Here is a 26,163-nt window from a genome sequence, read left to right on the forward strand (position 1 = left end):
CTGCAGTTTGGGGTCTGTTTCTGGTCGGGGACAGGAAACCCCAGATCAAGCTCTGCAAAACTAGGCTGTGTGTTTCATTCCATCCGAGCGAGCTGGAGGTGACGCAATTGCAGGAAGGCGTTGCTGTCAGATGGGCAGGGGAGCAGGAAGAAAGGCAAAGCCATCAGGTCACTTTTAGGGGTGAGACCTGAAAAGAAGACGCGGTGATCATAGAATTTATTTCCTTCTTTTCGTTACTATCTTCTTAGAGTATTTGCTGTTAAATAACGGAGTTGCTTTCATTGTTTTGGGGCTAATGGATGTACTAGAAGCATTTCCGTGATTCTCTGTTAGCATAAACTGCTCGAAACAGATTGTTTTTTAAAAAATGCCTACAAACTGCTTTCAAATTTGAATCGTTTGCTTGATACAGCCAAGTCTTTGGAGGCTTTGTTGGGAGATGCTATGCTCTACGTGATCATTTTCCTTAATTTCTCCACTGTAGTAATTATGGTTTTGTTGGACAGTAAATGATTCAGTGTTCTCGTTCCATGGGGGAAGGGGAGGAAGGATGTTGAAAGAGCAGCATTGTCTGCGCGTAGCAGGATTAGCTGGTGTTACCACCTTGCACTGATGGAGCCGCGCTGTTGGGAACAGGTCATCGGCTCTAATTGCTGACGAGCAGCCCGGCGCCGCAGACCGGGAGCCTCCTGGAGCTCCTCTGCTGCCGTAGTTGAATGTAGGTGGAGCATCCCGGCGGGTTGCAGATCCCTGGGCTTCCCCCTGCGCCTCTTGCACCCTCAGCCGTCAGAACATCCAGCTTGGATTTGTGTGATGACAATCCCTTCTCATTTCCTCGCCAGAAATCAGGGGAATCAGATGAAAAAGGAAGCTTAGAAGCCAGGTTTTGCTTTCTTTTCCCCTCTAGGGAATTCTATTTCTCCAGCCTACTTGGATTCAAACAAGCAGGACCTCTTGGTGTCTGCAGTCAGGATTATTGTCCAGCTATTTCAAGTGAGGAAACATGGTCCCTTGATTAAACTTGTCTTGTTTCTGCAAGCCATAAATCCGGGGTTATTTCCTACTCTGAATCCACAGCACGGCATCTCTTACATATTTGCAAGACCTGCTGTGTCTTGAAAAGTAGGATTTCTTTAAATTCTTCATATAAAACTGCTTAGCTCACACTCGCGTGTCCTTTAAAAATAACCCTGAAGATTCCAAACATCGCATTTTGAACCACGGGGAAAGATCGTGGCATCAAATAGTCCTGCAGTTGGTTGTGGCCAAAGGGTCTTGATGGGCAAACTCCATATGGAAGTTATAGATCCATATAGACCCCCCTGCACAGAACTGGAGCTGGAGAGGCCAGAATATCTCAGCGCTAAGTGGTTTTAGTTGTAATTTCGCTCCTCGGAATGAACAAACCATTTCAGAGCTAAATTGTCGGCTCTTGTCTGCCTTGCTACCGCTTTCCTTGCGGTGCCGGCTCTTGCGCTGTGGTTCTTGGGTTGTTTTTGCGGCTCTTTGGAAGAACTGAGTGCACCAAACGCCAGCGTGTGTTTGGTGGTGGACGCGGGTTGTGATTTCCCGGGTTTCTGGAGCAGTGGCTGGTTGGGGAGATCTGCAGCCCCATTGTCTCAGGTCTCTTCCTGTTGCTGTGATTGATGCTCGGTGAGGAAACGTGCGCTCGGATCTTTGCGTTTCCTGTGGATCACCAGAACGGGGCGGAAGAAAATTCCTCTCCTGGCGAATCTTTGGTTTGTGCCTCAGTGGACTGAGACCAAATTTGGATTATGAGCAGAGAGAAGAGGCTTTGTATGATAAATCCATTCTGGGCATGCACTATATTAAAGGGACATTTGCTTCCAACACTTGAGGTGCGAATTTGGGCACAACTGTTGCGGTTGTAGTAACCGGATCAGACACGGCGCTGCAGGCGAGTCCCAGCAATACATCACCCTTATTTCTCTTCTCCCCATTTGACTAGTTGGAACTTTCCTGCTCTTGCCAAATGGCATTAGGGGGTTTATTTTTTTATTAGAGAACCCTTTTTTCCAAGCAATAATGTAAATAATCTGCATCCCATGGTAGGGATGCAAATAGTGGGGTTTGACCTGAGTTACCGCCTTGTTTTTCAGTAGTATCTCACCTTAACTTCCAATTTCCCAATGCAGTTCATAGTGCTTGTGTTCCTGTGATAATAGATATAGTTTTTCTTGGTAGGATATTAGTGTGGAGCGAGTGATTAGAAACCCAGCACATAAACCAGAATGCGATGCTACTGGTGCACTGGTGTGTGTTTGTAAGCCACTGCTATTCTGTAGTCATTCCAACAACTTTCTGTGGCAAATGTCTCATATATAGCACGTTATCACCAACGTCAAAAGTCCAATTAAATCTTGTGGAGCCATTAATCACAAAATAACAAGCTAAACAAATCCGTGGGTTGGTTTACAAGTATAATTCCCTCCCCTTTTGGAGCAGGTCTATTTTTCCTGCTCCCTTTGCTGCCCAAATGAACCAGCGTGGGGAATTCAATCTGCAAATTGAATTGGGAGGCAAATCTCCCAAAAGCTGCTGAATTTTGTAGCTCCCGCAGTTGATAAAAACATGATCCTTTTGGCTTGTGCTTGTCGTGTGGCTGTTTTAGAAGGTGCCGGCATGACTGTCTGGTGAGCTGGATCCATTGCACTGAGCTACCGACTGCAATCAGGCGTTAGAATTCATGCTTTGCTCAGCATTTGGGTGCTTCAGGGATATTCTAATTTTCAGCTGCTGGGTTGGTTTGGGCTTGTTGGGGGTTGACTCACCCATGGTGGCAGAGGAGCGAGATACGGTTCTGTGTGTGAACGCGCACCCACCGCTTCAGTTTCAAGTGACGCCGTGTCCGACTGTCCAGGCGAAGGAGTGAAGCCCTTTCCCTTGCCAAACAATATCACCGTTAGAACCAAAACAGCTGGTTAGCCAGAGTGTTTTTGCAGGGATGCTGGTTGTGTTGGGGCTTAGAGCCTAAACCCTGCGATCGCCAGTTGGGACAGCAAATACAGCAGCTAATACTCTGTTCTTGCAAAAATCAGGCTCACGGTGAAGAAAGCACACTGTCTGTGATCACCAGTGTCTTGTCGTAGGCTTAATTTTAACTTGAGAAGTAATAGCAAATAAATGTGTTTTCTTATTGCTGTGTGTTTGATCGCTTGCAATCTTTCATCCCTGAGAGATCTCAAGGCATATCAGGGATAAGAGGGTCATTAGGGGCAGTCAACATGGCTTCACCAAGGGGAAGTCGTGCTTGATCAACCTCATTGACTTTTCTGAGGGCATAACAAGATGGATGGATGATGACAGAGCGGTGGACGTGATCTCCCTTGACTGGAGTGAGGCACTGACACCGTCTCCACAGCATCCTCACAGCTGAACTGAGGGAGTGCGGCTGGATGAGCGGGGAGTGAGGTGACTGCGAACTGGCTGAAGGGAAGAAGCCAGAGAGTCGTGGTCAATGGGCAGAGTCCAGTTGAGGCCTGTACCCAGTGCAGTGCCTCAGGGGCAGTGCTGGGGCCGGTGTTATTCAATATATTCATCAATGATTTGGACGAGGGAATAGAGTGACTGTCAGCAGGTTTGCTGGTGACACCAAGCAGGGAGGAGTGGGTGACACTGGGAGCTGTGCTGCCATCAGAGACCTGGACAGGCTGGAGAGCTGGGCAGGGAGAAATTTAATGAAATAGAACAAGGGCAGGTGTAGAGTCTTGAATCCGGGCAGGAACAACCCCAGGTTCCAGTGTAAGTTGGGGAATGAGCTGTTAGAGAGCAGCGTAGGGGAAAGGGAGCTGGGGGTCCTGGGGACAGCAGGGTGAGCATGAGCCAGCACTGGGCCCTTGTGGCCAGGAAGCCAATGGGACCTGGGGTGGGTTAGAAGGGGGTGGTCAGTAGGTCAGAGAGGTTCTCCTGCCCCTCTGCTCTGCCCTGGGGAGACCACACCTGGAATCTTGTGTCCAGCTGTGGCCCCTCAGTTCCAGCAGGACAGGGAACTGCTGGAGAGAGTCCAGCGCAGCCACCAAGATGCTGGAGGGAGTGGAGCATCTCCCGTGTGAGGAAAGGCTGAGGGAGCTGGGGCTCTGGAGCTGGACAAGAGGACACTGAGGGGGGACTCATTGCTGGGGATCAAGATGGAAAGGGGCAGTGTCAGGAGGATGGAGCCAGGCTCTGCTGGTGACAACCAGGGACAGGACAAGGGGCAATGGGTGCAAACTGGAACACAGGAGGTTCCACTTGAATCTGAGCAGAAACTTGTTGGTGGTGAGGGTGGCAGAGCCTGGCCCAGGCTGCCCAGGGGGTTGTGGAGTCTCCTTCTCTGCAGACATTCCAACCCGCCTGGACACCTTCCTGTGTAACCTCATCTGGGTGTTCCTGCTCCATGGGGGGATTGCACTGGATGAGCTTTCCAGGGCCCTTCAACCCCTGACACTCTGGGATTCTGAGATAAGTTATTACAAGTGTGGGTCAGGCTTGAAATGCTGCAGGGCTTTTTGTTTTAATCCCTTCAAGGTTTCGGTCTTTCTTGTGGTTCTGATGCGACACGAGAAATTAAACCAGAAGACAGCAGCCAGATGGTTCATCTCCAGGATCAGACAGATTAGGGGGTTTAAAAAAGGAAAAAGTTTACTAAGACTTCTTCTTTTCTGGAGTTTTCCTGCGGGGCTCAGCCTGCGATCAGTGGGCGAGCGCTGGAACTGCAGCTGCCGCCAGCCGAAAAACCCACGGCCCCCCAGCTTGTTTTCAATGAACAGCAAATAGACACAATGAGAAGTCGGATTTCTGGACCGCAGGGTGTTCTTGCCGGGCTGCAGCGTACGCGTCGAGTCTTTTACTGTTTTGCAGAGGTGCTCTGAACATCTGCAGTGAACTCGCTTTATTTGCCAAAAGCTGTTCTCGAATTGCTTAGTTTAAGACGAGGCTCTGAGTTTGCGCTTTGCCCCGTTGTTTGGGAATCATTTCGTTTCGTTGGCCTTTGTGGTCACCGAATATTTTCATACACTCTGAGTTTCCCTTTTTAGGTTTTCATGGCTTTGATATTCCATTTAGATAGCTGTTCTGATTCAAATTCTTGCATTTAAATAGTGTGTAATGCATATCTCTGATCCCAAGGGAAAGTACAGGGGTTCTGTAATACGCAAGCTTTGAAATCCTAATGTACTTGCATTTGTTTGGTCTCTGATTTGCTTCAGCAGATGAATTGCTGCCTTCAGGTGGAACCTTCACGTCACTGAAAAGTGAAAAATGAGGAGGTGATTAAATGAGTTTTCTTTGCTTGTTTCAGGGGACATCACGCAAAAGGGGTATGAGAAGAAGAGAGCGAAGCTGCTGGCCCCCTATGTTCCGCAGCCACAAGGTAGGTCCTTGTTTCTACTGGCCTGAGAACCTTGCGGAGCCCCCACATTCGAGGGACCCGTGGAGGGGAGCACTGAGCTTCGTTTGCCGACTCTTGACTCTCAGCCGTGTTTCCGGAGCCAGTAATTCCGCCACGGAGGCTGCGCGAGTGCCATATTTTGCCTTGAGTCGACTGGTTCGTATTCAACTGAAGGGAACTGGGACCAGTATTATTCAATATATTCATCAGTGATTTGGACGAGGGAATAGAGTGACTGTCAGCAGGTTTGCTGATGACACCAAGCTGGGAGGAGTGGGTGACACTGGGAGCTGTGTTGCCATCAGAGACCTGGACAGGCTGGAGAGCTGGGTGGGGAACAATTTAATGAAATAGAACAAGGGCAAGTGTAGAGTCTTGAATCTGGGCAGAACAACCCCAGGTTCCAGTGTAAGTTGGGGAATGAGCTGTTAGAGAGCAGCGTAGGGGAAAGGGAGCTGGGGGTCCTGGGGACAGCAGGGTGAGCATGAGCCAGCACTGGCCCTTGTGGCCAAGAAGCCAATGGGACCTGGGGTGGGTTAGAAGGGGGTGGTCTAGTAGGTCAGAGAGGTTCTCCTGCCCCTCTGCTCTGCCCTGGGGAGACCACACCTGGAATCTTGTGTCCAGTTGTGGCCCCTCAGTTCCTGCAGGACAGGGAACTGCTGCAGAGAGTCCAGCGCAGCCACCAAGATGCTGCAGGGAGTGGAGCATCTCCCGTGTGAGGAAAGGCTGAGGGAACTGGGGCTCTGGAGCTGGACAAGAGGACACTGAGGGGGGACTCATTGCTGGGGATCAATATGGAAAGGGGCAGTGTCAGGAGGATGGAGCCAGGCTCTGCTGGTGACAACCAGGGACAGGACAAGGGGCAATGGGTGCAAACTGGAACACAGGAGGTTCCACTGAAAGAGGAGAAGCAACTTGTTGGTGGTGAGGGTGGCAGAGCCTGGCCCAGGCTGCCCAGGGAGGTTGTGGAGTCTCCTTCTGTGCAGACATTCCAACCCGCCTGGTTCCTGTGTAACCTCATCTGGGTGTTCCTGCTCCATGGGGGGATTGCACTGGATGAGCTTTCCAGGTCCCTCCAACCCCTGACACTCTGGGATTCTGTGATTGCTGGTAGTTCAGAGCCATTTATGTCTCTGCAGAGCGCTCAGTGTTTCAACACTTTGTGTGCCCTGACTTATCTCCCACGTGCATAAATCACGTCCCGCTCCCTTGTCAGCTGAGAACTCGAGGTCTTTGAGTTGGTTGTGAAGTGCGAGGTCCTCAGGAATCCTTAAAACCTTCTTAAAAATGGTTTAAGTGCAGAGTCGGTCTGTACCGTGTCCTTTCAACCACCTGAATTCCCTGTTGGAGAAACATCAGGATTTCTGTAATTTGTTAGTTTGTTTTGCCAAAGTAGCTGAATTCATGTACTTCATTTACATCCGGTTCTAAGATCCTTTGTGTTGCAGCTGATTGTGTGTAGGATAATTAGATATAATTGTAAACTGAAGGACATGGCTGAAAGTATGCTCAGTCATTATTAGGGGGATGCTTACCCAAAATAATTGCACTACTGATGTACCGAGATGCTAAACCATTAAAAACTAATGTGTCTGGCTCTTGCAGCGTGGGGACTGAATGGGGACGACAGTGAGTTGTCTTACTGTAATTTACTGAGACTGAACTATTGCCAAAAAGTGAAGGCTCAAAGTGCTTTTATTGACCGTCAGTGCTGCGTCCGCTGGGGAAAGATCGTGGAGGATTTTTCCCTATTTCTGCTGAAAATACAGCGGTTCCCTTGCCTGAGAAGCACAGAAGGACTCTGGCACTGTCGTGCGGTGGCTTCTGGACCCTGGTGCTTGTGTCCCTGTTCTCCTCCATCCCTGTTGTTTCTCGGTGTTGTTTTCCTCATGTACTCAACAAAAACTGGTTCCTGTTCTCTTGTGCAACACTTATTGCCATAGCGGGTGCTTTATATACAAAAGAACAGTGTATTCTGCCTGAGCTGCCGCAGCAGAGATTGCAAGGCAAGCAAAAAATAGATCTTAGCCTTCAAATGTGAGATTTTGTTACCAACAGCTCTCTGTGTCCTCAGGACCTGCCTCCCTGAACCAGGATGTAACAGGAATCTCTGCTTGGTTACCTTTGTATCAAATCTCTGTTATTTAGAATCATTTCATTTCTGTTGGAGGAGACCCTCAGGATCATGGAGTCCAACCATAACTCAACTCAGCACTAAACCACGACCCTAAACCTTGTCTAAAACGCCTTTTAAACCCCTCCAGGGATGGTGACTCCAGCACTGCCCTGGACAGCCTGTTCAATGCCCCACAGCCCTTTGGGGAAGAAATTGTTCCCCAGATCCAACCTCAACCTCCCCTGGTGCAACTTGAGGCCGTTTCCTCTTGTTTTATCACTTGGGAGCACAGACCAACCCCCTCCATGCCCCAACCTCCTTTTAAAGAAACCACAAAGTCATACACAAGACTAATCCCTCTTTATGGTCTTTAGGAGCAGCTATTTGTTAAGCAGGGTTTAACAATCTCAGTCCAGCCTGCGTACATGTGGAGATCTTGAGCCTCGGGAGGAAACGTGGATGTCGCTCCCATCCCATCCCGTGGATGTCGCTCCCATCCCATCCCATGGATGTCACTCCCATCCTTTTGATCCGCCAACACGATCCCGTGCCCCTCGTGCCTGTTTGGTTTGGTTCAGAAAACATTGTGTCATTAGGAGGGGGGGAAGCATTTGGCACGACTGTCTGTGGCGCTGCTATTTTAATTGTCGCTCTTTTGAAAGCTGCAGAATGACCGGAGTTCGGGAAGAGAAACAGGCTGGTAGGTCACCAATTAAGGCAGCGTTTTGAGTGCCATTCTGGCTCAGCGTGTTCTGTCCCTTACATCCCCTGTATCTGGGAATCACCTGTTGTAAAAACCCGGTTGGAGTCACGCGTGAGAGATTCAGAATCGGGTCACCTTGTTAATGGGAAGAAAATTAATGTAGTGCACAAGAAGATCAACAAAATATTTACTGCTGGCATTAGCGCATCGCGCTTTTCCAGGCACCTTCCTGACATGAGCTCGCGTATCGTCTCCGTCTCATCGACGTGCAGTGATGACGACGCATCAGGGCACGTCAGCCCTATAATTTGGGAGACTCCTATTGCTAAACCCGTGCTCCGTTCACATTGCCTCTGGGAGCTTGCCTTGTTATTCTAGAGTTAAGGCAACGATGTTAATTACCTAAAGATACATGTTTTCCTGGTGTGACATCCATTTTTGTAAATGGAAGCTGCCGCACCAGGGGCTTTGAGGACAGAACATGCTCTGAACAGCATCCCGGGCCGTGCGTGTTGGGCGAAGCTGCTGGTGCCGCTGGTGTTTACGCCTTTTTTAAAAGATGCAACACCATGTTATTTCCTTTTTCTATCCTGCAAAATGCTCTTTGGATGGGCAGACCAGCTGCTGTGCTGCTGGGGGATGACACAGTAACTCAGCGCCTCTCGAGACCGGTTCTGCTGCAGACTACAGGCAAACCTGGGCCTAGGGAAAGAGCTCCAGCCCGTGTTAGTCGCTGCAGATCTGGGGGAGCATTTCCAGCCTGGAGCTCGCTCGAGACACCCTGTGCCAAAGCGAGCGGCCCTTGCACACAGGCAGCTGGCAAAGTACATTTTCTTGCTATTTAAGATAATGCGTTCAGCCCCTCTGCTGATGCGTAAAGGAAATTATATTCATTAAGCACCGATTCACTGTCAGAGCCTTTTTATATAGCTGCTGGAGTGCTCCTGCTCCTGTTTCCTGTTCTCATGATGATTAAAAAACAATTAAACAAGCAGGAGAATGTTGAGAGTGCACTTTTTGTAAAGGTAAGATGAACATGATCTGTTTTTTGTTTTCCGGTACCTCAGCTAAAGGTGTTAGAAACCTGTTGAGATAACATCTGAGCTAATTTAACAGATCCATGAACTTTAGTTGTTGATACACGTTTTGGCTTCTTTCTGCTTCACGTTATTCATGGATAGCACAAGGTGGGAATATGGTTGAGTCTGTTATTTAGTGTTTCATTTCTTTGATATCATGGCACTTTGGAAGAGCTTCCCAAGCGGGTTGTCATGGATTTCCTTCCAAACCGCTGCTGGAAACATCTCCAAGGGCTTGCGGGAGTTTGGTTTGCTTTGCTTTTGCTTTTTCTTCCTGTCTTTCAGCATCACATTATTTCCAATGGGAGCTAATGTGGAATAGCAACCAGTGCTAAACCAGCTTTGTCTAAACCTGTAAATCACGCACGCGTGCTCCGGCTTAGTGTTGCTCCCGGAGTTTACAAGATCTGACTTGCAACTGCCACAAACGAGGAATTATTTCTTCCTTATCTAATCTGAGGGGCATCACAATTGCAAATAAAGCTGCTTACTTGACTCAGGAAATCAATTTCTCCATCTTGGAAATAATTTCCAGGAGTAAATCAATGGTGCACCTGAATTTTCCTTTCATGTCTTGCTCAGGGCAGGATTAAGATGTAGCTGGAAATCCTGCAAAATCACTGAATCTCAGTAAGTTTGAGTTCTCGGCAGAATCCCAGAATGTCAGGGGTTGAAGGGACCTGGAAAGCTCATCCAGTGCAATCCCCCCATGGAGCAGGAACACCCAGATGAGGTTACACAGGAACCAGGCGGGTTGGAATGTCTGCACAGAAGGAGACTCCACAACCCCCTGGGCAGCCTGTTCAGGCTCTGCCACCCTCACCACCAACAAGTTTCTGCTCAAATTTAAGTGGAACCTCCTGTGTTCCAGTTTGCACCCATTGCCCCTTGTCCTGTCACTGGTTGTCACCAGCAGAGCCTGGCTCCATCCTCCTGACACTGCCCCTTTCCATCTTGATCCCCAGCAATGAGTCCCCCCTCAGTGTCCTCTTGTCCAGCTCCAGAGCCCCAGCTCCCTCAGCCTTTCCTCACACGGGAGATGCTCCACTCCCTCCAGCATCTTGGTGGCTGCGCTGGACTCTCTCCAGCAGTTCCCTGTCCTGCTGGAACTGAGGGGCCACAGCTGGACACAAGATTCCAGGTGTGGTCTCCCCAGGGCAGAGCAGAGGGGCAGGAGAACCTCTCTGACCTACTGACCACCCCCTTCTAACCCACCCCAGGTCCCATTGGCTTCCTGGCCACAAGGGCCAGTGCTGGCTCATGGTCACCCTGCTGTCCCCAGGACCCCCAGCTCCCTTTCCCCTACACTGCTCCTAACAGCTCATTCCCCAACTTACACTGAACCTGGGGTTGTTCCTGCCCAGATTCAAGACTCTACACTCGGTGCTGGAAAACAGCAGGAGCCACAGTGAAGTTCCACAGAACGGCTGCTCAGGTTGGCTCCTCAACTCAGATATCCAGAGTTTGGTATTTACACCATTTTTATGTAGCTTGAAAAAATCATCTTTTTCTAAGGAATAACCAGCCCACCAGTAGCACTGCTGCTCAGTTCTCTGTGCAAAGGGCAGAATGACAGGGTTGCCTGCTGCTTTGCTTATGCCGGCTGAATCCAGTGCTTATTGTCTCTGTTATCAATGTGAATGTTGATCGTACGTGATGCTTAGAATGGTTCTTTTAATCTAGAAATCTTTTTATGGAAAAAAAAAAAACAAAACAAAACAAACCCTAAATCATTAAACCTTTCCCTTCAACAGAATGCAGGGATCACAAAGCAGTCAGCTCTGCTTAGAAACTAATGCCAGTTAGAAAACCTATAGCATCCTTCAAAAGCAAATAGTTTTTAATGTCTCCGTAGATTCAGGTCCCGCAGAATCCGCAGGGTTGTTACAAAGGGAACACTGAACAAGTCACTCGGCTGCTGCTTTGTTGTAGAACTGTGATTTACTGCAGCTGTTCATGTCGCCAACACCGTGAGCTTATTACAACGTGTTATTATGTCACAGCAATATATGGAAATATAGTGCATTGTGTCACCGAGACGCGTCCGATCCCTCTGTAAACGGGATGTCGTGTTTCCCTGGCGAGCAGACGAGGACTTAAAAGAGAGAACTGAATATGAACTTAATAATTCATTTAAAATAGTGTTAAATCTGCTGCTGACATCTAGTGGGTACTGGATTCGTAAATACACGTTGGATCAGAAAGGGTTCGGCTCCTCTTCTCAGCCTGTGAAGTTGTCTTTGCATCAAAATAAAACTCTCATGGTTTTGGTGAAGGCAAATATGTGCTGTAAAGGTTCAGTTCGTTGCCAATGAAGTGTGTTCCAGAGTGACGGCAAGGGGGAACAAACAGGTTCTTTCGGCTGTGGTTACACTGACATTTTTAATGGAAAACCTTGCTCTGAAGTCCAGGTCTTCCAGTTCATGCAATCCCAGAGTGTCAGGGGTTAAGGGCCCTGGAAAGCTCATCCAGTGCAATCCCCCCATGGAGCAGGAACACCCAGATGAGGTTACACAGGAACCAGGCGGGTTGGAATGTCTGCACAGAAGGAGACTCCACAACCCCCTGGGCAGCCTGGGCCAGGCTCTGCCACCCTCACCACCAACAAGTTTCTGCTCATATTTAAGCGGAACCTCCCGTGTTCCAGTTTGCACCCATTGCCCCTTGTCCTGTCCCTGGTTGTCACCAGCAGAGCCTGGCTCCATCCTCCTGACACTGCCCCTTTCCATATTGATCCCCAGCAATGAGTCCCCCCTCAGTATCCTCTTGTCCAGCTCCAGAGCCCCAGCTCCCTCAGCCTTTGCTCACCCGGGAGATGCTCCACTCCCTGCAGCATCTTGGTGGCTGCGCTGGACTCTCTGCAGCAGTTCCCTGTCCTGCTGGAACTGAGGGGCCACAGCTGGACACAATATTCCAGGTGTGGTCAATTGTCACATCCTGCACATAAACCACAGGAGTCTCTTTGCCATCCTACTTTTTGTGCCACTGGCACAGGGGATGGTTCTATTTTGATAAGCAAATACTGTGTTATATGCTATGATACCCCAAAAATACCAGTGAAAACTGTTTATCCCCTAATACGGTTTGCGAATTTCTGGCTAGCAGAGTGTGTGCTTTTTAACTAGAAATAAAGATTCTGAATTTTTGGCATGAGAGTTCAGAGTCATTAACCCATAAGTAGCGCAATGCCCCCGCATTCTTTGATCTTTCCGTGCACCGCTGGCTTAAGCAGGTAGTTTGCTGGAATACTCAGCATCTTGCTCTTCAGTTTGTTGGTACAGGAGACAGCTGGAGATTTGGGCAACTCGTTGGGTGTGATTGGCTGGAATTGCGGGTTCCCCGAGCTCGAGGCGCTTGCCTGGCGCCGTTTACCTGAACCACACACCCCAGAGCGCTCAGCCTGGAACCCGAGCCCGGGATTTGTGGTTTCCTCCTCATTTCTCTAATCCTTCGCTAGTTTGTGAGGGCTGGTAAGCGGCGCGTGTTTAGATGACACACTCGCTGGTCCTTTTGCATGACTTGAGGTGACGATCTGAAGGTAATTACGGCGACGTGACCTTTTGAGTCCCACAGATTCATTTTAGAATGGGAACTCCAGTAGGGATGATTCCTCCCATCAATTTCTTAGCAGATTTTCTATTTAACTCCCTGTATTCCTGGGAAAACCGAACTTTTCCAGGATGCTGAAGCCCCTCGTGATGTGCTGGAAGGAGCCAGACGCAGGGCAATTAATGGTCTGATTGGTTTTATAATTAATGGGAGCAGCAGAGGCTGGTGTGGTGTTGGTTTTCCTGTCAATAACGCACGCTGGTCAGTGGAACGCGGTAACGAACGCGGCTTCTCAATGTATTTTCCTGTGGGTTTGCTCTCCTTCACAACTCAATTTTAATGACTTATTGCATCAGTCGAGCCCCTTGTTGTGCCCATAGGAGGAAACCGGTGTAAATGGCTTTGAGCTCTAAAAGCAATTTACATACATCACTTTAACACAAGTTAAACTGCTAATTCTCTTCCACCTTAACGCGATAATGAGAAGATGGTGCAGTCCTGTTCCCATTGGAAAGGTGGCGAAATAGGGAGTAAACTGTACAGATACCAAGTCACAAAACATTGACGTTCATTGTAAATGGAAGTGTAGGACTTACCTGCTTTATCTACTATTTATCAACATTTCTCCGACTCTTAGCGCCTCTGGGTTTGTATTTTGTAATGAGTTTTTAAAGGTCACTTAATCACCCTTAAATTATGTGAAATTGTGTATTATGTCACCTGCTTCAGATTTGCTGGGAATTCTCTTAATTCAAGTGCCCAACAACCCCTTAAAAAGCAAAAAGCTGGGAAAAACTCCCAAGAATAAGGTCAAAGAAGGATATATCTTAACTGATAATTGGATATATATAATTGTGTATCATTGGGAAGTTGTACTCGTGTACTAATTAGATCCACTTCACTACAAGAAGGGAGAAAAATAAGGAGGAAATCCTGTAATTATCTGGTGAAAGAGGAAAGTGTGGTCCCCAAAAGCTGCTGTTCCCCTCTCAGAGAACCGTGGGCTGTTTTCCAGGGGTGGATCCAGCGCCGCAGAAGGAATCCAGAACTCCGATGCCTGTTCCCGCTGCAGCTCCAGCCTCAGCGTCCTCCTCATCCTCCTCCAAGTTTCACCGAGCTCGCTCAGGGGGGGCCCGAGATGAACGTTACCGATCAGGTAAGGACGAGAGCTCGCCGGGGAGTCCTGGCGATGAGGAACAACCCACCGTGTCCTCTCAAAGGGTCAAGTTATTATTTGTCCACCGATGGCAAGTCCTGCCTTGGTAGGACCTTGTATAAAAACCTGTCACTCGTAGGACTGCAGCTGCTGAATCCAAAAAATACAGAGTAGAAAAAGCAAATCACTTTTTGCCACCTTGATTTTCTGGCCTGGATGCACCTATTCAGTGTTCACCATGAGCATGGCTGTAGGTACCAGATTGGGTGAAGTGACGGGTAATAATTTGTCCTGGAGTTGGTGCTTGCCGTGCACACCTGGGGCCGGTGTTACTCAATATATTCATCAATGATTTGGAGGAGGGAATAGAGTGACTGTCAGCAGGTTTGCTGGTGACACCAAGCTGGGAGGAGTGGGTGACACTGGGAGCTGTGCTGCCATCAGAGACCTGGACAGGCTGGAGAGCTGGGCGGGAACAATTTAATGAACTAGAACAAGGGCAAGTGTAGAGTCTTGAATCTGGGCAGGAACAACCCCAGGTTCAGTGTAAGTTGGGGAATGAGCTGTTAGAGAGCAGCGTAGGGGAAAGGGAGCTGGGGGTCCTGGGGACAGCAGGGTGAGCATGAGCCAGCACTGGGCCCTTGTGGCCAGGAAGCCAATGGGACCTGGGGTGGGTTAGAAGGGGGTGGTCAGTAGGTCAGAGAGGTTCTCCTGCCCCTCTGCTCTGCCCTGGGGAGACCACACCTGGAATCTTGTGTCCAGTTGTGGCCCCTCAGTTCCAGCAGGACAGGGAACTGCTGCAGAGAGTCCAGCGCAGCCACCAAGATGCTGGAGGGAGTGGAGCATCTCCCGTGTGAGGAAAGGCTGAGGGAGCTGGGGCTCTGGAGCTGGACAAGAGGACACTGAGGGGGGACTCATTCCTGGGGATCAATATGGAAAGGGGCAGTGTCAGGAGGATGGAGCCAGGCTCTTCTGGTGACAACCAGTGACAGGACAAGGGGCAATGGGTGCAAACTGGAACATAGGAGGTTCCGCTTAAATCTGAGCAGAAACCTGTTCATGGTGAGGGTGGCAGAGCCTGGCCCAGGCTGCCCAGGGGGTTGTGGAGTCTCCTTCTGTGCAGACATTCCAACCCGCCTGGTTCCTGTGTAACCTCATCTGGGTGTTCCTGCTCCATGGGGGGATTGCACTGGATGAGCTTTCCAGGGCCCTTCAGCCCCTGACATTCTGTGATCTGCTCCAGTAGCCTGGACCATGAGAATGGGAGCTGCCTTTGTGCTCTGGAGCTTCCAGAGAGCAGCAGAAGTGGCCACCAAGCACCCTGCAATTTCCTTCTCCACTGAAGGGAAAGAGAAGGTGGCAGCATTAAGCTGAGCAGCGCACATAGATGAGCTCTCCATTGTCACTGTATCTTTTTAATAAGTTGTCCTCCCATCCCCAGTGATGTGTCTTCCCTTAAGAGCTCTGGATGTTTGCAGAGCGATTCAAGCCTCATGTCCTGGCCTGTTTCAGCCTAATCAGAATTTCTTTACAGCTGCCGTTAGCAGCTTTCAAGATTTACATGAAATCTGCATCCATTCAGGTTCTCAAACATACAGTTTTTCCTCAATCAGACAACAGGCTGAGAATTTGCCAGTTTATAGACGGGAGTTGCACCCGGGGCGGCACACACTATTAGCTTACCTGCTTATTTTAAATTAAACACAAGCATATTTTAGAATAACTTTGGTTGGGGAACACTCTGGTGGGGTTGGGGTTTCTATTGAAGTTGCTGGCGATACAATAGAATGACTAATCCAGAAGATTCCATGCTAAAAACCCTCTGGCCCTGCTGTGTAACTTGCCGACTTTAGAAACCCGAGTTAGTTTCCCTGTCTTAAAAAAAGGAAAAGGGAAAATGAGGGAATGAGATGGGAAAGTGGGGAATTAATTGTATCAATATAGACGCTGGTGGTGGTTACATGTGCGTAAGCCTTGCGTGGTTTAATTCTGCTGCAAAGCTGAGTCTGAGCGTCCCCTGTGCAGATATCCACACGGAGGCGGTTCAGGCGGCGCTGGCCAAGCACAAGGAGCAGAAGATGGCCCTGCCCATGCCAACCAAGAGACGCTCCACGTTCGTTCAGTCTCCCGCGGACGCCTGCACCCCCCCAGGTGAGCTCCTCGCACTCTGGGGGGTGTTTGGGGATCAGCAGTGACAGTTCCCCAATCAAACTGCTGGAATATTCCAGTTTGAGCACGTTTGCGGGGAGGCCGTTACTCCCGTCGCTCTCTTGCTGCCTTTGAACAGCTGCTTGTTTGGTGGAGCTGCTCTTAGGGCTGTGAAAATGACTCCTGGGAGCTCTGAAAGAACCAACTGGTGGGGCTGAGCAGGATTTCTGGGCTGAGGCTTCTTTTGCTCCCCTCACACCAGTTTTGGTTGCATAATTCACCTCTTGATTTTAAGGTTCACTATTCAACGTACAGGTAAAGGCTTTGCAATGATGTACCTTTCTGGGTAAGGACCCTGTGGGATTTGGGACTTGCAGGATTTTCCTTCCCAACCCTTCCCGTGTAATGGCTGCAGGAGAACACCTGGGATAAGGCGGCGCCTGTTACGGTGCATGCGCATCAGATGGCAACAAACCTCTCTGCTTTCAAGCAGCTGTATGCACTGGCTTAAAAACGACTGTGTGTAATTTTTGGCAGTGACTTGTCTGTTGTCTCTCGTGCAGAAGCATCACAGCCATTGGGATCGATGACGTCGCCTGAAGATGATGAATTCATATCTCATTGTGAATTCATCTCTCTGAAACCGCTCTGCTCGCCCTCCCCACTCACAACTATTCCTTTTCCTTCCTTTTTTCTCCATCCTGTGTTTCTTTTCCTTTCCCCCGGGGGCTGCTGCATGTTCCTGGTGTCTGCTTGGGTCTCAGCTTCGTACTAACTAGGCCAGGACTAGAGCACGTTCTGAGTGTGGCTCTCCCCACATAAAGCTCAGGTCTGGAATCGGCCAATTCTGCAGCTCCTGACCATATTATAATAGTTCGATTTACAACTAAAGTACAGGCAGACAATCACTTTGAAGAACACGTGAATTTTAGGGCAAAGCCCAAATGCTCATATTTAGCACTATACGACTTCAGATATTAAGTCATTATTTTCTTCATGGTGAATAATGAGGAGAGACGAGGGATTTGCTCTCTCGGAAATGCGGGATGCAGTTCCTTGTAGTTTCCCCTGTTTTGTTTTGGGGTGGGTTGGTTGGTTGGTTGTTTTCCCTTCACTTGAAAGGGACCCATTTAGAATACCAGACAAAAGCATTTTCTCCTGTGGCTTTGGCACACGTGTTCCTGCAAATATTCAGCTTTGACACTGATACTGACCCCTCACTTTCCGTTTCCGAATTAGCAAAGTTAGGCAACGCAGCACCTGATATTACAGAATACGAGCAGAAAAGCAACGAGGGATAAGTTGGAGAAGGCAGGGGAAGGATTCTCGCCTGAGGAGGTGACTCTTGTGCAAAACACGAGGGGTAAACGTGTTCACCTTGGAGCCGTCTGCTGCTTTCACTTCTGGTTTGGCCAATGTAACCTTGTTAAAGAGTAAAATCCTCATGTGACAAGCCCGTGCTGTTGATGTGTGAACCGGACGGAGAGCGTGTTCAGTGCCGTGTGCTTTCCCGAAGCAGCTGGATTTTCTTTTCTGCTTTCACACAGACACGTCTTCCGCATCCGAGGACGAGGGCTCGCTAAGGCGCCAGGCTGCTCTTTCTGCTGCATTGCATCAGAGCTTACAGAATGCTGAGTCTTGGATCAACCGATCTATTCAGGGGTCATCCACATCCTCATCAGCATCTTCTACACTTTCCCATGGAGAAGGCAAAGGGACCAGTGGGTCACTAGCTGATGTATTTGCCAATACTCGAATAGGTAGGAGATGGGTAATGAACAGAAAAATCGCTTCGAGTTCAGTTTGTGTTAATAAAGCCGGAGTTGAGGGAAATTCACACCAAGAGCTTAGTTAGTTCTGATGGAGCTCGCTGGGATTTGGTGGAGTTTGCACCATCACGATGCTTTTTTTCCTTCCCAATTTCAGAATATTGAGTCGGTTGAAAAAGTGGGGAGCAGGAGCTTATGGAAGCACAAGAGACTCCAGGGGGTGTTGATGGGCTCCGTAGGCACCACCTTTTTGTATATTGTGTCGCTTATGTCTCCAGCTTTTGGAAGCCACTGTGTGTACAGAGCTGCTGTATGCAAGTAGCGTTTGGCATCCGTGTCCTATGGAAACCACGGGGGCATCTTTGCCTATCAAGTGGGGGAACGCTGCGTTTGAACATTTGCATTTTACTATAAGCCCGAATGGTTTATTGTTTGTGTTCGATTAAAAAAACCCCAAAACAAAACACAAACAGCCGTGTATTTGAACAAACGAACACGCAATTGCAAAAAAATGGCTATAGCGGGGTAAAGATTTCACACAGATCTTTCATGACCAGTCTGAGAAATACTCAGAGCATCCCCAGATTGAGAAAACGGAGCAAGATCTCCATGTCTGGATCCCCCGGGCTCAGTTTTCTGAGGCTCTGAGGTGTTCCTGCTGCTGATGCTTCTGTATGAAATGGCCAGTTTGGTTTTGCTCGGTGTACGTCTGTCCTTTCGATCCGCTGTTCAGGTTGTCACCGCAGCTCAGGACATGTCTGTATTTTGTGTGCTCTCTGCTTTTGCTTAACTCGTTTGGGGCAAGCAGTGCATAGAAGTGCTGGTGGTTTCAGCTGTTTCCCGTATATTTTTTTAATGGCTGTTATATTTGTTTTCATTTTATTTTTGCTGGGATGCAAGTGGGAAAAGTGGGGAAACTGCCCATAAAATGTAGTCAATATAATCAATGTGTCTTTGAAGCAGAGAGGCTGATTTTAATTGGAGCACACAGCAAGCTACGTTACCTTTTGTAATGAATTACGGTAATCTAGCTTTTCACCTACACAATACTAATATAATTAGTATTTTATGCAAAAGAGAAGTTTTGGAATTGTATTTGCCTTGTAGATGCCACATCCATCCTGTGCTAACACCTGATTTAAATGAATAGGAACTCTCCCATATGCAATTGTATATATATTTTATATAGAGAGAGTTGGAGTTGTACAAATCCAGGTGCTTTCTATTGAGCTCAGAGGTTCAATCCATGAGGAACATTCCTGGTCGCTGGGTCTCCAAAGCGATGCAGAAATGGAATGATTCCACATCTGGCTTATTTCACACTCCAACATAGCTTCAAAATTGTTGCTTTTTTCCTTCCTAAGCAACAGTTGCTGGTTCTGTTAAGCCAGAACAGAATATTCTTGCCCATCAGGTGACTGAGCCTGCTGCGTTGAAGAAATAAATCCCACGTAAGCAAAAATCGCTTGTTTAAGAGAAAACTAATGAGAGAATTACTGGAATATGCAGATTTCCGTGCAGTTTGGAGCCCACAACCTTGTCTATAAAGCAAAACAGTGTCTTGCAACTTAAAGCAAAAAATAAAAGACGCAGCTTGCTCTGTTCATTATAAGTTGATTATTTAGCTGCTGGACAAGCTTATACTGTGTAGCCACTGAGCTGGAAGAAATTTAAGCGCAACCTGAATTGTGCTGATCGGCTTTATAGTCAGTGGCGTCCCGCATGGTGTGTTTCGGAAAGCGCTCGCCCACAAATGGGTTCAACAGTGTCATTCTAGCAGAGATTCCCGCAGAGGTGACGTGGGGTTGTTGTGGGGATTGAGTGTTTCAGAGCTCACGTGGGTCTCCAAACATGTTGCTTTTTTACAGTGCTGAGGGCCAAGAGGTTGAGCTTGATTTGACGGTCAGAGACCGAGAACAGGGATGGATGAACCGCTCATCTTGTGCCTTCGTTTTCCGTTTTCCAGAACAGATAACGTGCACCTCCTAGAGCTCCTTAGTATTTAGGAAGCGGTTTGTTTAATAAGAGCTCCCCTACATTCAACCCATTAAATTCTTAAGATTGTTGGTGACAGGTAACTAACGCTTTGCTTGTTCCGCTTGACAATCAAAGGTATGTGTTAATTGTCATTTTCTCCCTTCTTTTAGAAAATGTCTCCGTTCCCCCCGATGTCACAGCAACTACCTCCTGTTCCTCAGCGCGCCCGGCAGCCATCGACCTCCCTCCGGCGGGGATCGTCAAGGGCATGCACAAGGGATCCAACCGCTCCAGCCTCATGGACACCGCCGACGGTACGGAGCCCTCCGGGTGCCCAGCCGCTAGATAGAGCTGTGCTGAGCTGGGAGAACAAACCTCCTGGTTTAAGTTCAGCCCATTGAAGCGTTTCACAAGTTTGCAGTGGTGACGGCATCGGCGTTAACGCCTTCCTGTGCCGCGCATTGACACCAGCGCCTTCCCGTGCTGCAGCGGTTGTCTGCTGTGCGCCAAACTGGGGAAAATTGTGGCGTTTTCTCCTCTCTGATGCTTTTTAAGAAAAAAATTACAAGTGCGTAGGTAGGCTGATTGTTTTTAAAAGCTTTTGTCCTAGAATCCCTCAAAGGAAAGGTAAGATGAATGAAACGATTTAATTCCCAACTGTAATTAAGCTTCCATGGCGCTGATACACTCAGTCCAAGCTGGTTGGCATGAAGCTTTGTGCAGAGAGGTCACGTCAGTGGTTCTGCTCTGGTTGTGTGTCCGCTCTGCCGACAGCCCAGCCCCACACTGATCGGTAACGGTGGCTCATCGATACCGGTGGCTCATCGGTACTGGTGGCCCATCGCTACCAGTGGTTCATTGATACCGGTGGCTCATCAGTACCGGTGGCTCATCGGTACCAGTGGCCCATCGATACCGGTGGCCCATCGCTACCAGTGGCTCATCGGTACCGGTGGCTCATCGGTACCGGTGGCCCATCAGTACCGGTGGCTCATCGGTACCGGTGGCCCATCAGTACCGGTGGCCCATCGGTACCGGTGGCTCATCGGTACCGGTGGCTCATCGATACCGGTGGCTCATCGATACCAATGGCCCATCGGTACCGGTGGCTCATCGATACCGGTGGCCCATCGATACTGGTGGCTCATCGATACCGGTGGCTCATTGATAGCAGTGGCTCATCGGTACTGGTGGCTCATTGATACCGGTGGCCCATCGATCCCAGTGGCCCATCAGTACTGGTGGCCCATCGCTACCAGTGGCTCATCGATACTGGTAGCTCATCAATATCAGTGGCCCATCGATCCCAGTGGCCCATCGGTACTGGTGGCCCATCGCTACCAGTGGCTCATTGATACTGGTGGCTCATCGGTACTGGTGGCTCATTGATACCGGTGGCTCATGGGTACCGATGGCCCATAGATACCAGTGGCCCATCGAGAACCACAGGCGGGCACAGAGCTGCAGGCCGGGCTTCACAACAAGTGCCCCGTGTCAGGGGCAGGTGGAAATCAGACTTTGAAGGGAGGAAATGCTTTAAAATGAATGTCTGTTACTAGCATTTTCTGAGCACTGAGTTAATATAGAACCGATATATCACTTACTAATATCGTCCTGCACTGGCACAACCTTTAATAATGGAGTGGGGGCACCAAGAGAAGGATCCTCCGGTGGAGGGAGGCAGGATGTGAATGTTAACAGGGATGCCGAACGCTTTGGTTAGACAAGATCTCTCCATCCAGGTGTTCCCGTGAGCAGTCGAGTCTCCACGAAAATTCAGCAGTTGCTCAACACCTTGAAAAGACCTAAAAGGCCACCCCTGAAAGAATTTTTTGTGGATGATTTTGAAGAAATTGTGGAAGGTAATAGCATCAAATAGTGAGTTTTTGAATCATAAGTACACTCATCTGCACGATGCTGAATTTCTTTATGCAACTGGTGTTGAAGTTGACTCTGGTTTGCTCTTTGCAGCCTGTCAGGAACAGTCTGATACAAAGCCAGTGGTTGAAGTCATTCCCTGTACTGCCAAGCTTTGAGTGGCCTCCTCAACACTAAACTTCTCACAATAACTACAGTTTCTTACATAAAATATTTCAGTAGATTTTTAAACCCTCTTCATTCACTTAGGCTACTTGAATTTCCCAAAAGGGGTCGTCTTTACTGGTAATTTCATTACAAACATTTTGTAAGATTGTTTTTCTTTTCTCCAATTCTGGGTTACTTTCCTCCCTCTTGAACCAAATACCTTTTAAGAGCACCTTAGGAGACTATGTCCCTGATGTTTTGTTTTGTGCGGGGCTTCCTAGGAAATGAATTGTGATAGGGCTTGTTAACCCTAAAGGTGATGAGGAAAAGCCTCTGTTTTCAGTGCATCTTTCCAGCTTCACTGTCTGGTAACAAATGGGCAAAGATGAACTGGAAACATTATGGAATTGTCTTCAGTTCCGCAGCCTGACCCCAATCAGCCCAAGCCAGAGGGCCGTCAGATGATGCCCGTGAAGGGGGAACCCCTGGGAGTTGTTTGTAACTGGCCTCCTGCCTTAGAAGCAGCTCTGCAGCGCTGGGGAACCACGCAGGCGAAGTGCCCCTGTCTGACAGCACTGGATGTTACGGGAAAACCAGTTTATACCCTCACATATGGTGAGTTGAGCCACAGCTGCCGCTGCTGAACTGCTCCGAAAGAGCAGCGGTGGATTGTGGAGTCACAGGAGGGTTTGGGTTGAAGGGACCTTCAAATGTCACCTTCCCCACCATGAGCAGTGACATCCTCAGCAGCTCAGGGTGCTCAGAGCCCCGTCCAGCCTGGCCTGGGATGTCTCCAGGGATGCTTCATCCACCACCTCTCTGGCCAACCTGGGCCAGGCTCTCACCACCCTCAGGGCCAACATTATCCTTATTACCTAGCCCAAATCTCTCCTCTTTTAGTTTAAAACCATCACCCCTTGTCCTATCTCAACAGGCCCTGCTCAAAAGTCTGTCCCCATCTTTCTTCAGGCCCCTTTTAAGCACTGAAAGGCCACACTAAGGTCTCCCCAAACTTCCCTTCCCCAGCTGAACACCCCAACTCTCTCAGCCGTTCCCCCCAGCAATGCTGCTCCAGCCTCGCATCATCATGGATGGATGGATCCAGCAGCATCTCGCTGTGCCCCACATCACCCCATTGCACCCCACTGAGCCTCTCCACTGCCCCCTGAACACCATTGCACCTTGGGGAACCCCGCTGAATCCCCCCAGATCCTGCTGTGTCCCTTTTCACCTCACTGTACTCCCTGTACCCCGCTAAACCCCAATGCGAACCCCCCATGGACCCCCAAATCCTCTCTGCACCCCGAGCTCAACAGTTTCTTCATGTCCAGCCTGAACCTCCCTCCTTTAGTTTAAAACCATCACCCCTTGTCGTATCGCAACAGCCCCTGCTCAAAAGTCTGTCCCATCTTTCTTTAGGCCCCTTTTAAGTATGAAAAGGCCGCACTAAGGTCTTCTTGGAGTTTCTCCAGCTGAACACCCCAACTCTCCAGCCTCGCATCAGATAGAACACACGGGGTTGTTGGTCTTGGTGCGGTTGCACACACCTTCCTGGGTTTGGAGAGCTTTGTAGACAAAGCGGCGTAACCGAAACAGAGTACACGGCTGTAGGTGGTCAGAGCAGCCAAGAACTGAACCATTCTCTTGTGTGCTCGTTGATTTAGAGTTGTGCAAATCTCTCTTCTTTGTGTTCCAGGCAAACTGTGGAGCAGAAGTCTCAAGCTGGCCTACACGCTGCTTAATAAACTGGGGACCAAAAATGAACCTGTGTTAAAACCTGGAGATAGGGTAATAAGTTTGGGACTATCTGGTTCAACCTCTGAAATAAAAAGAGGGTTTTGGGGGGCTGCAACTTACCACAGACACTATATTCTTGTTCTTTTAATAGCAAGACTCTTACCCCAGGGACAGGCTATTTGGGATAGAAACCTCAGTGTTTTTTCTGTCCTGGTGGCTGCTCTGTAAGCAGCTTCTTGGCTCTGGGCTTTGAAATACAGCTGAGGAAGAGCCTTGCATGACTGAGAGAAAACCAGTTTTAGAGCTCTATGTATGTGCATGTGCATCTTCATGCGTGTGGGCCCCAGGGACCGCTGACGTACCAGATATTCCATGGGAGAGCGAGCGCCTGTGAAAAATGCCGTGGTAGAATGTGAAATAACACCAAGTTTCCTGACTGTTAGTCGCTATAGAGCTGAACTTAGCGAGTTTTTTTTCAACTAACAAAACATTTCTGTGCATTGCAGGTAGCCCTCGTTTATCCCAACAATGACCCGGTCATGTTCATGGTGGCGTTTTACGGCTGTCTCCTGGCAGAAGTCATACCAGTGCCTATCGAGGTACCTCTTACCAGAAAGGTAACGTTGATGGGGTGAGAGGAGCTGATGTGGGATGAAAACCAAGTCGGACCATCCACCTCTGAGGGTGTTTCACAGCATCCGCCTTCTCTGTAGCAACACAGTGTGCGGGCCCTTTGCGAACCTGCAAGAGCTGTTGGCAAATGGAAAAACATATTGACCAGAGCGCTGTGCTCAGCAACTGGAGACGTCAATTCACCTCAATGCTGTAGTCTTCATTCTGTTATTGCAGATAATATCGTGGTTCTGCCCCCGATCAGTGTGAAGGGCTCTCGTTTGGCATCTTCCGTTCTTTTATTTCACTGGAGGCTGAAGATGCCGAGTATTTCTGAACACTTCTGGGTGCTCTTTTTAAATTCCCAGCCCAACAAAGAATTTTCTTTACCCTTACCGGAATTTTTGCAATATTGCCTTATTATTGCCATGTCAAGAACTGCCTAAAACTATCGATTTCGTAAGAGATATCAAAACCAACAGGATAATGGCAAACATATGGCAAGAGAGATGGTAATGGCCCGGTGAGCTAGTCTGGTAATACTATGGGAGTCAGAGCTTTGCTCTCATGTGTCTGCAACGTGACAACTGCAACAGCAACCAAATAAAACTCCTCCCAATCAGATTTTGTGATGCCTTATCACTTGCCTACAGACTTTTATTGCCTTGTAGGTACGTCTCCACTTTCACCCAGCGGGCCTTTGTGCTGGGTATGTAGAATATCACCTTCCAAAATGCGTTATAATGCAACTTGGAAGCGATTCTGTTCACCCCTGCCAGCAGGAGGTTGTCACTTGAGTTTCAGACCATTGCCAGGCATTGGGTGTAGGCAGAGAAGGACAAAGCGAAGGGGAGAGTCTGGGCATGGGTTGTGTTGTCTTTTTCCTTCCCTGTGTGATCCGTGATGTTACCAGCCCTGGGGTTTTGCTGAGGGGAAAGGTGATTTATGTCCCGTATAAACAGGAATGACGTTTTCCCTCTCCCAGGACGCCGGCGGGCAGCAGATCGGCTTTCTGCTGGGGAGCTGTGGCATTGCTTTGGCCCTCACCACTGAAGTTTGCCTGAAAGGGCTCCCGAAAACCCAAAACGGAGAAATCGTGCAATTTAAAGGTTAGATTGGGTTACACACTTGCTTTTCATCGTATTTTTCATATAGCTGAGCTGTCTGAAGGTAGCTGGCAGAAGCCTGACTGCATTTTGGGAGCGCAAAGGGAGCGGCTTTTCTGCTGGCACCGCTTACCTGTAGCTTTGTGAACGTGGTGTAGATCGATCCTTGTGTCCGACAGAACCGCTTTGTTGTTCTGGAAGTCACAGTGGACCCACCATAGGAGCCAGGGTTGTCCTCACATCCCTTCAGGGGCATTTGCCCGTTCAGAAGCAGTTTCATTAATGATACAACAAGCTATATTTAGAAGTACCGCAGGGATCTTTCCTGCGCAGAGGAAGTGCCGCGTCGCCCACTGAGCTCCTGATGAGAAACGAGATGAACCTTCTGGCTGGTTGCTTGGCTCAGTATTCTGCTTGTGTAACTCATCTTGGACAGACGATGGGGGTTCTGTGTATTCTTGAAGAATATAAATCCCTCAATAAATAAACTGGTATTAATATTCCACTTTAATTTTGGCTCTAGGTTGGCCCAGACTCAAATGGGTTGTGACAGATTCAAAATATCTCTCCAAATCTCCCAAGGACTGGCAGCCCAACATCTCAGCCGCGGGAACTGAGCCAGCGTACATTGAGGTAAGCAGGGAATGGGAATAGAAAGTAGTTTCCATGAGCTGAGTTTAATGTTCTAATCACCAGAGAGATAATACTTTCACCTCGCTGCCTTAAGCTGCCCATTTCTAGCTGCTGAAACAAGACTTCGCTGGGTACAACCTGCCATGAGGCTTATTTTAGTTTTG

The 26,163-nt window shown here is 48.8% G+C and overlaps 1 protein-coding gene across 1 annotated transcript in view; it reads left to right on the plus strand.

The window, feature by feature from the left end:
- DIP2B (disco interacting protein 2 homolog B) overlaps positions 1–26,163 on the plus strand; it is a 76,121-nt gene that overhangs the window by 23,942 nt on the left and 26,016 nt on the right. The window contains exons 2-12 of the mRNA XM_080360407.1: positions 5,300–5,371; positions 13,852–13,992; positions 16,018–16,143; positions 17,688–17,900; positions 20,057–20,200; positions 21,629–21,748; positions 22,329–22,526; positions 23,608–23,699; positions 24,155–24,265; positions 25,246–25,369; positions 25,890–25,999. Of these exons, the coding sequence (XP_080216533.1) occupies positions 5,300–5,371; positions 13,852–13,992; positions 16,018–16,143; positions 17,688–17,900; positions 20,057–20,200; positions 21,629–21,748; positions 22,329–22,526; positions 23,608–23,699; positions 24,155–24,265; positions 25,246–25,369; positions 25,890–25,999 (1,451 nt within the window). The remainder of the gene's footprint in view (positions 1–5,299; positions 5,372–13,851; positions 13,993–16,017; positions 16,144–17,687; positions 17,901–20,056; positions 20,201–21,628; positions 21,749–22,328; positions 22,527–23,607; positions 23,700–24,154; positions 24,266–25,245; positions 25,370–25,889; positions 26,000–26,163) is intronic.

This window comes from Nesoenas mayeri, assembly GCF_963082525.1.
Source record: "Nesoenas mayeri genome assembly, chromosome: 28".
Lineage (NCBI taxonomy): Eukaryota > Metazoa > Chordata > Aves > Columbiformes > Columbidae > Nesoenas > Nesoenas mayeri.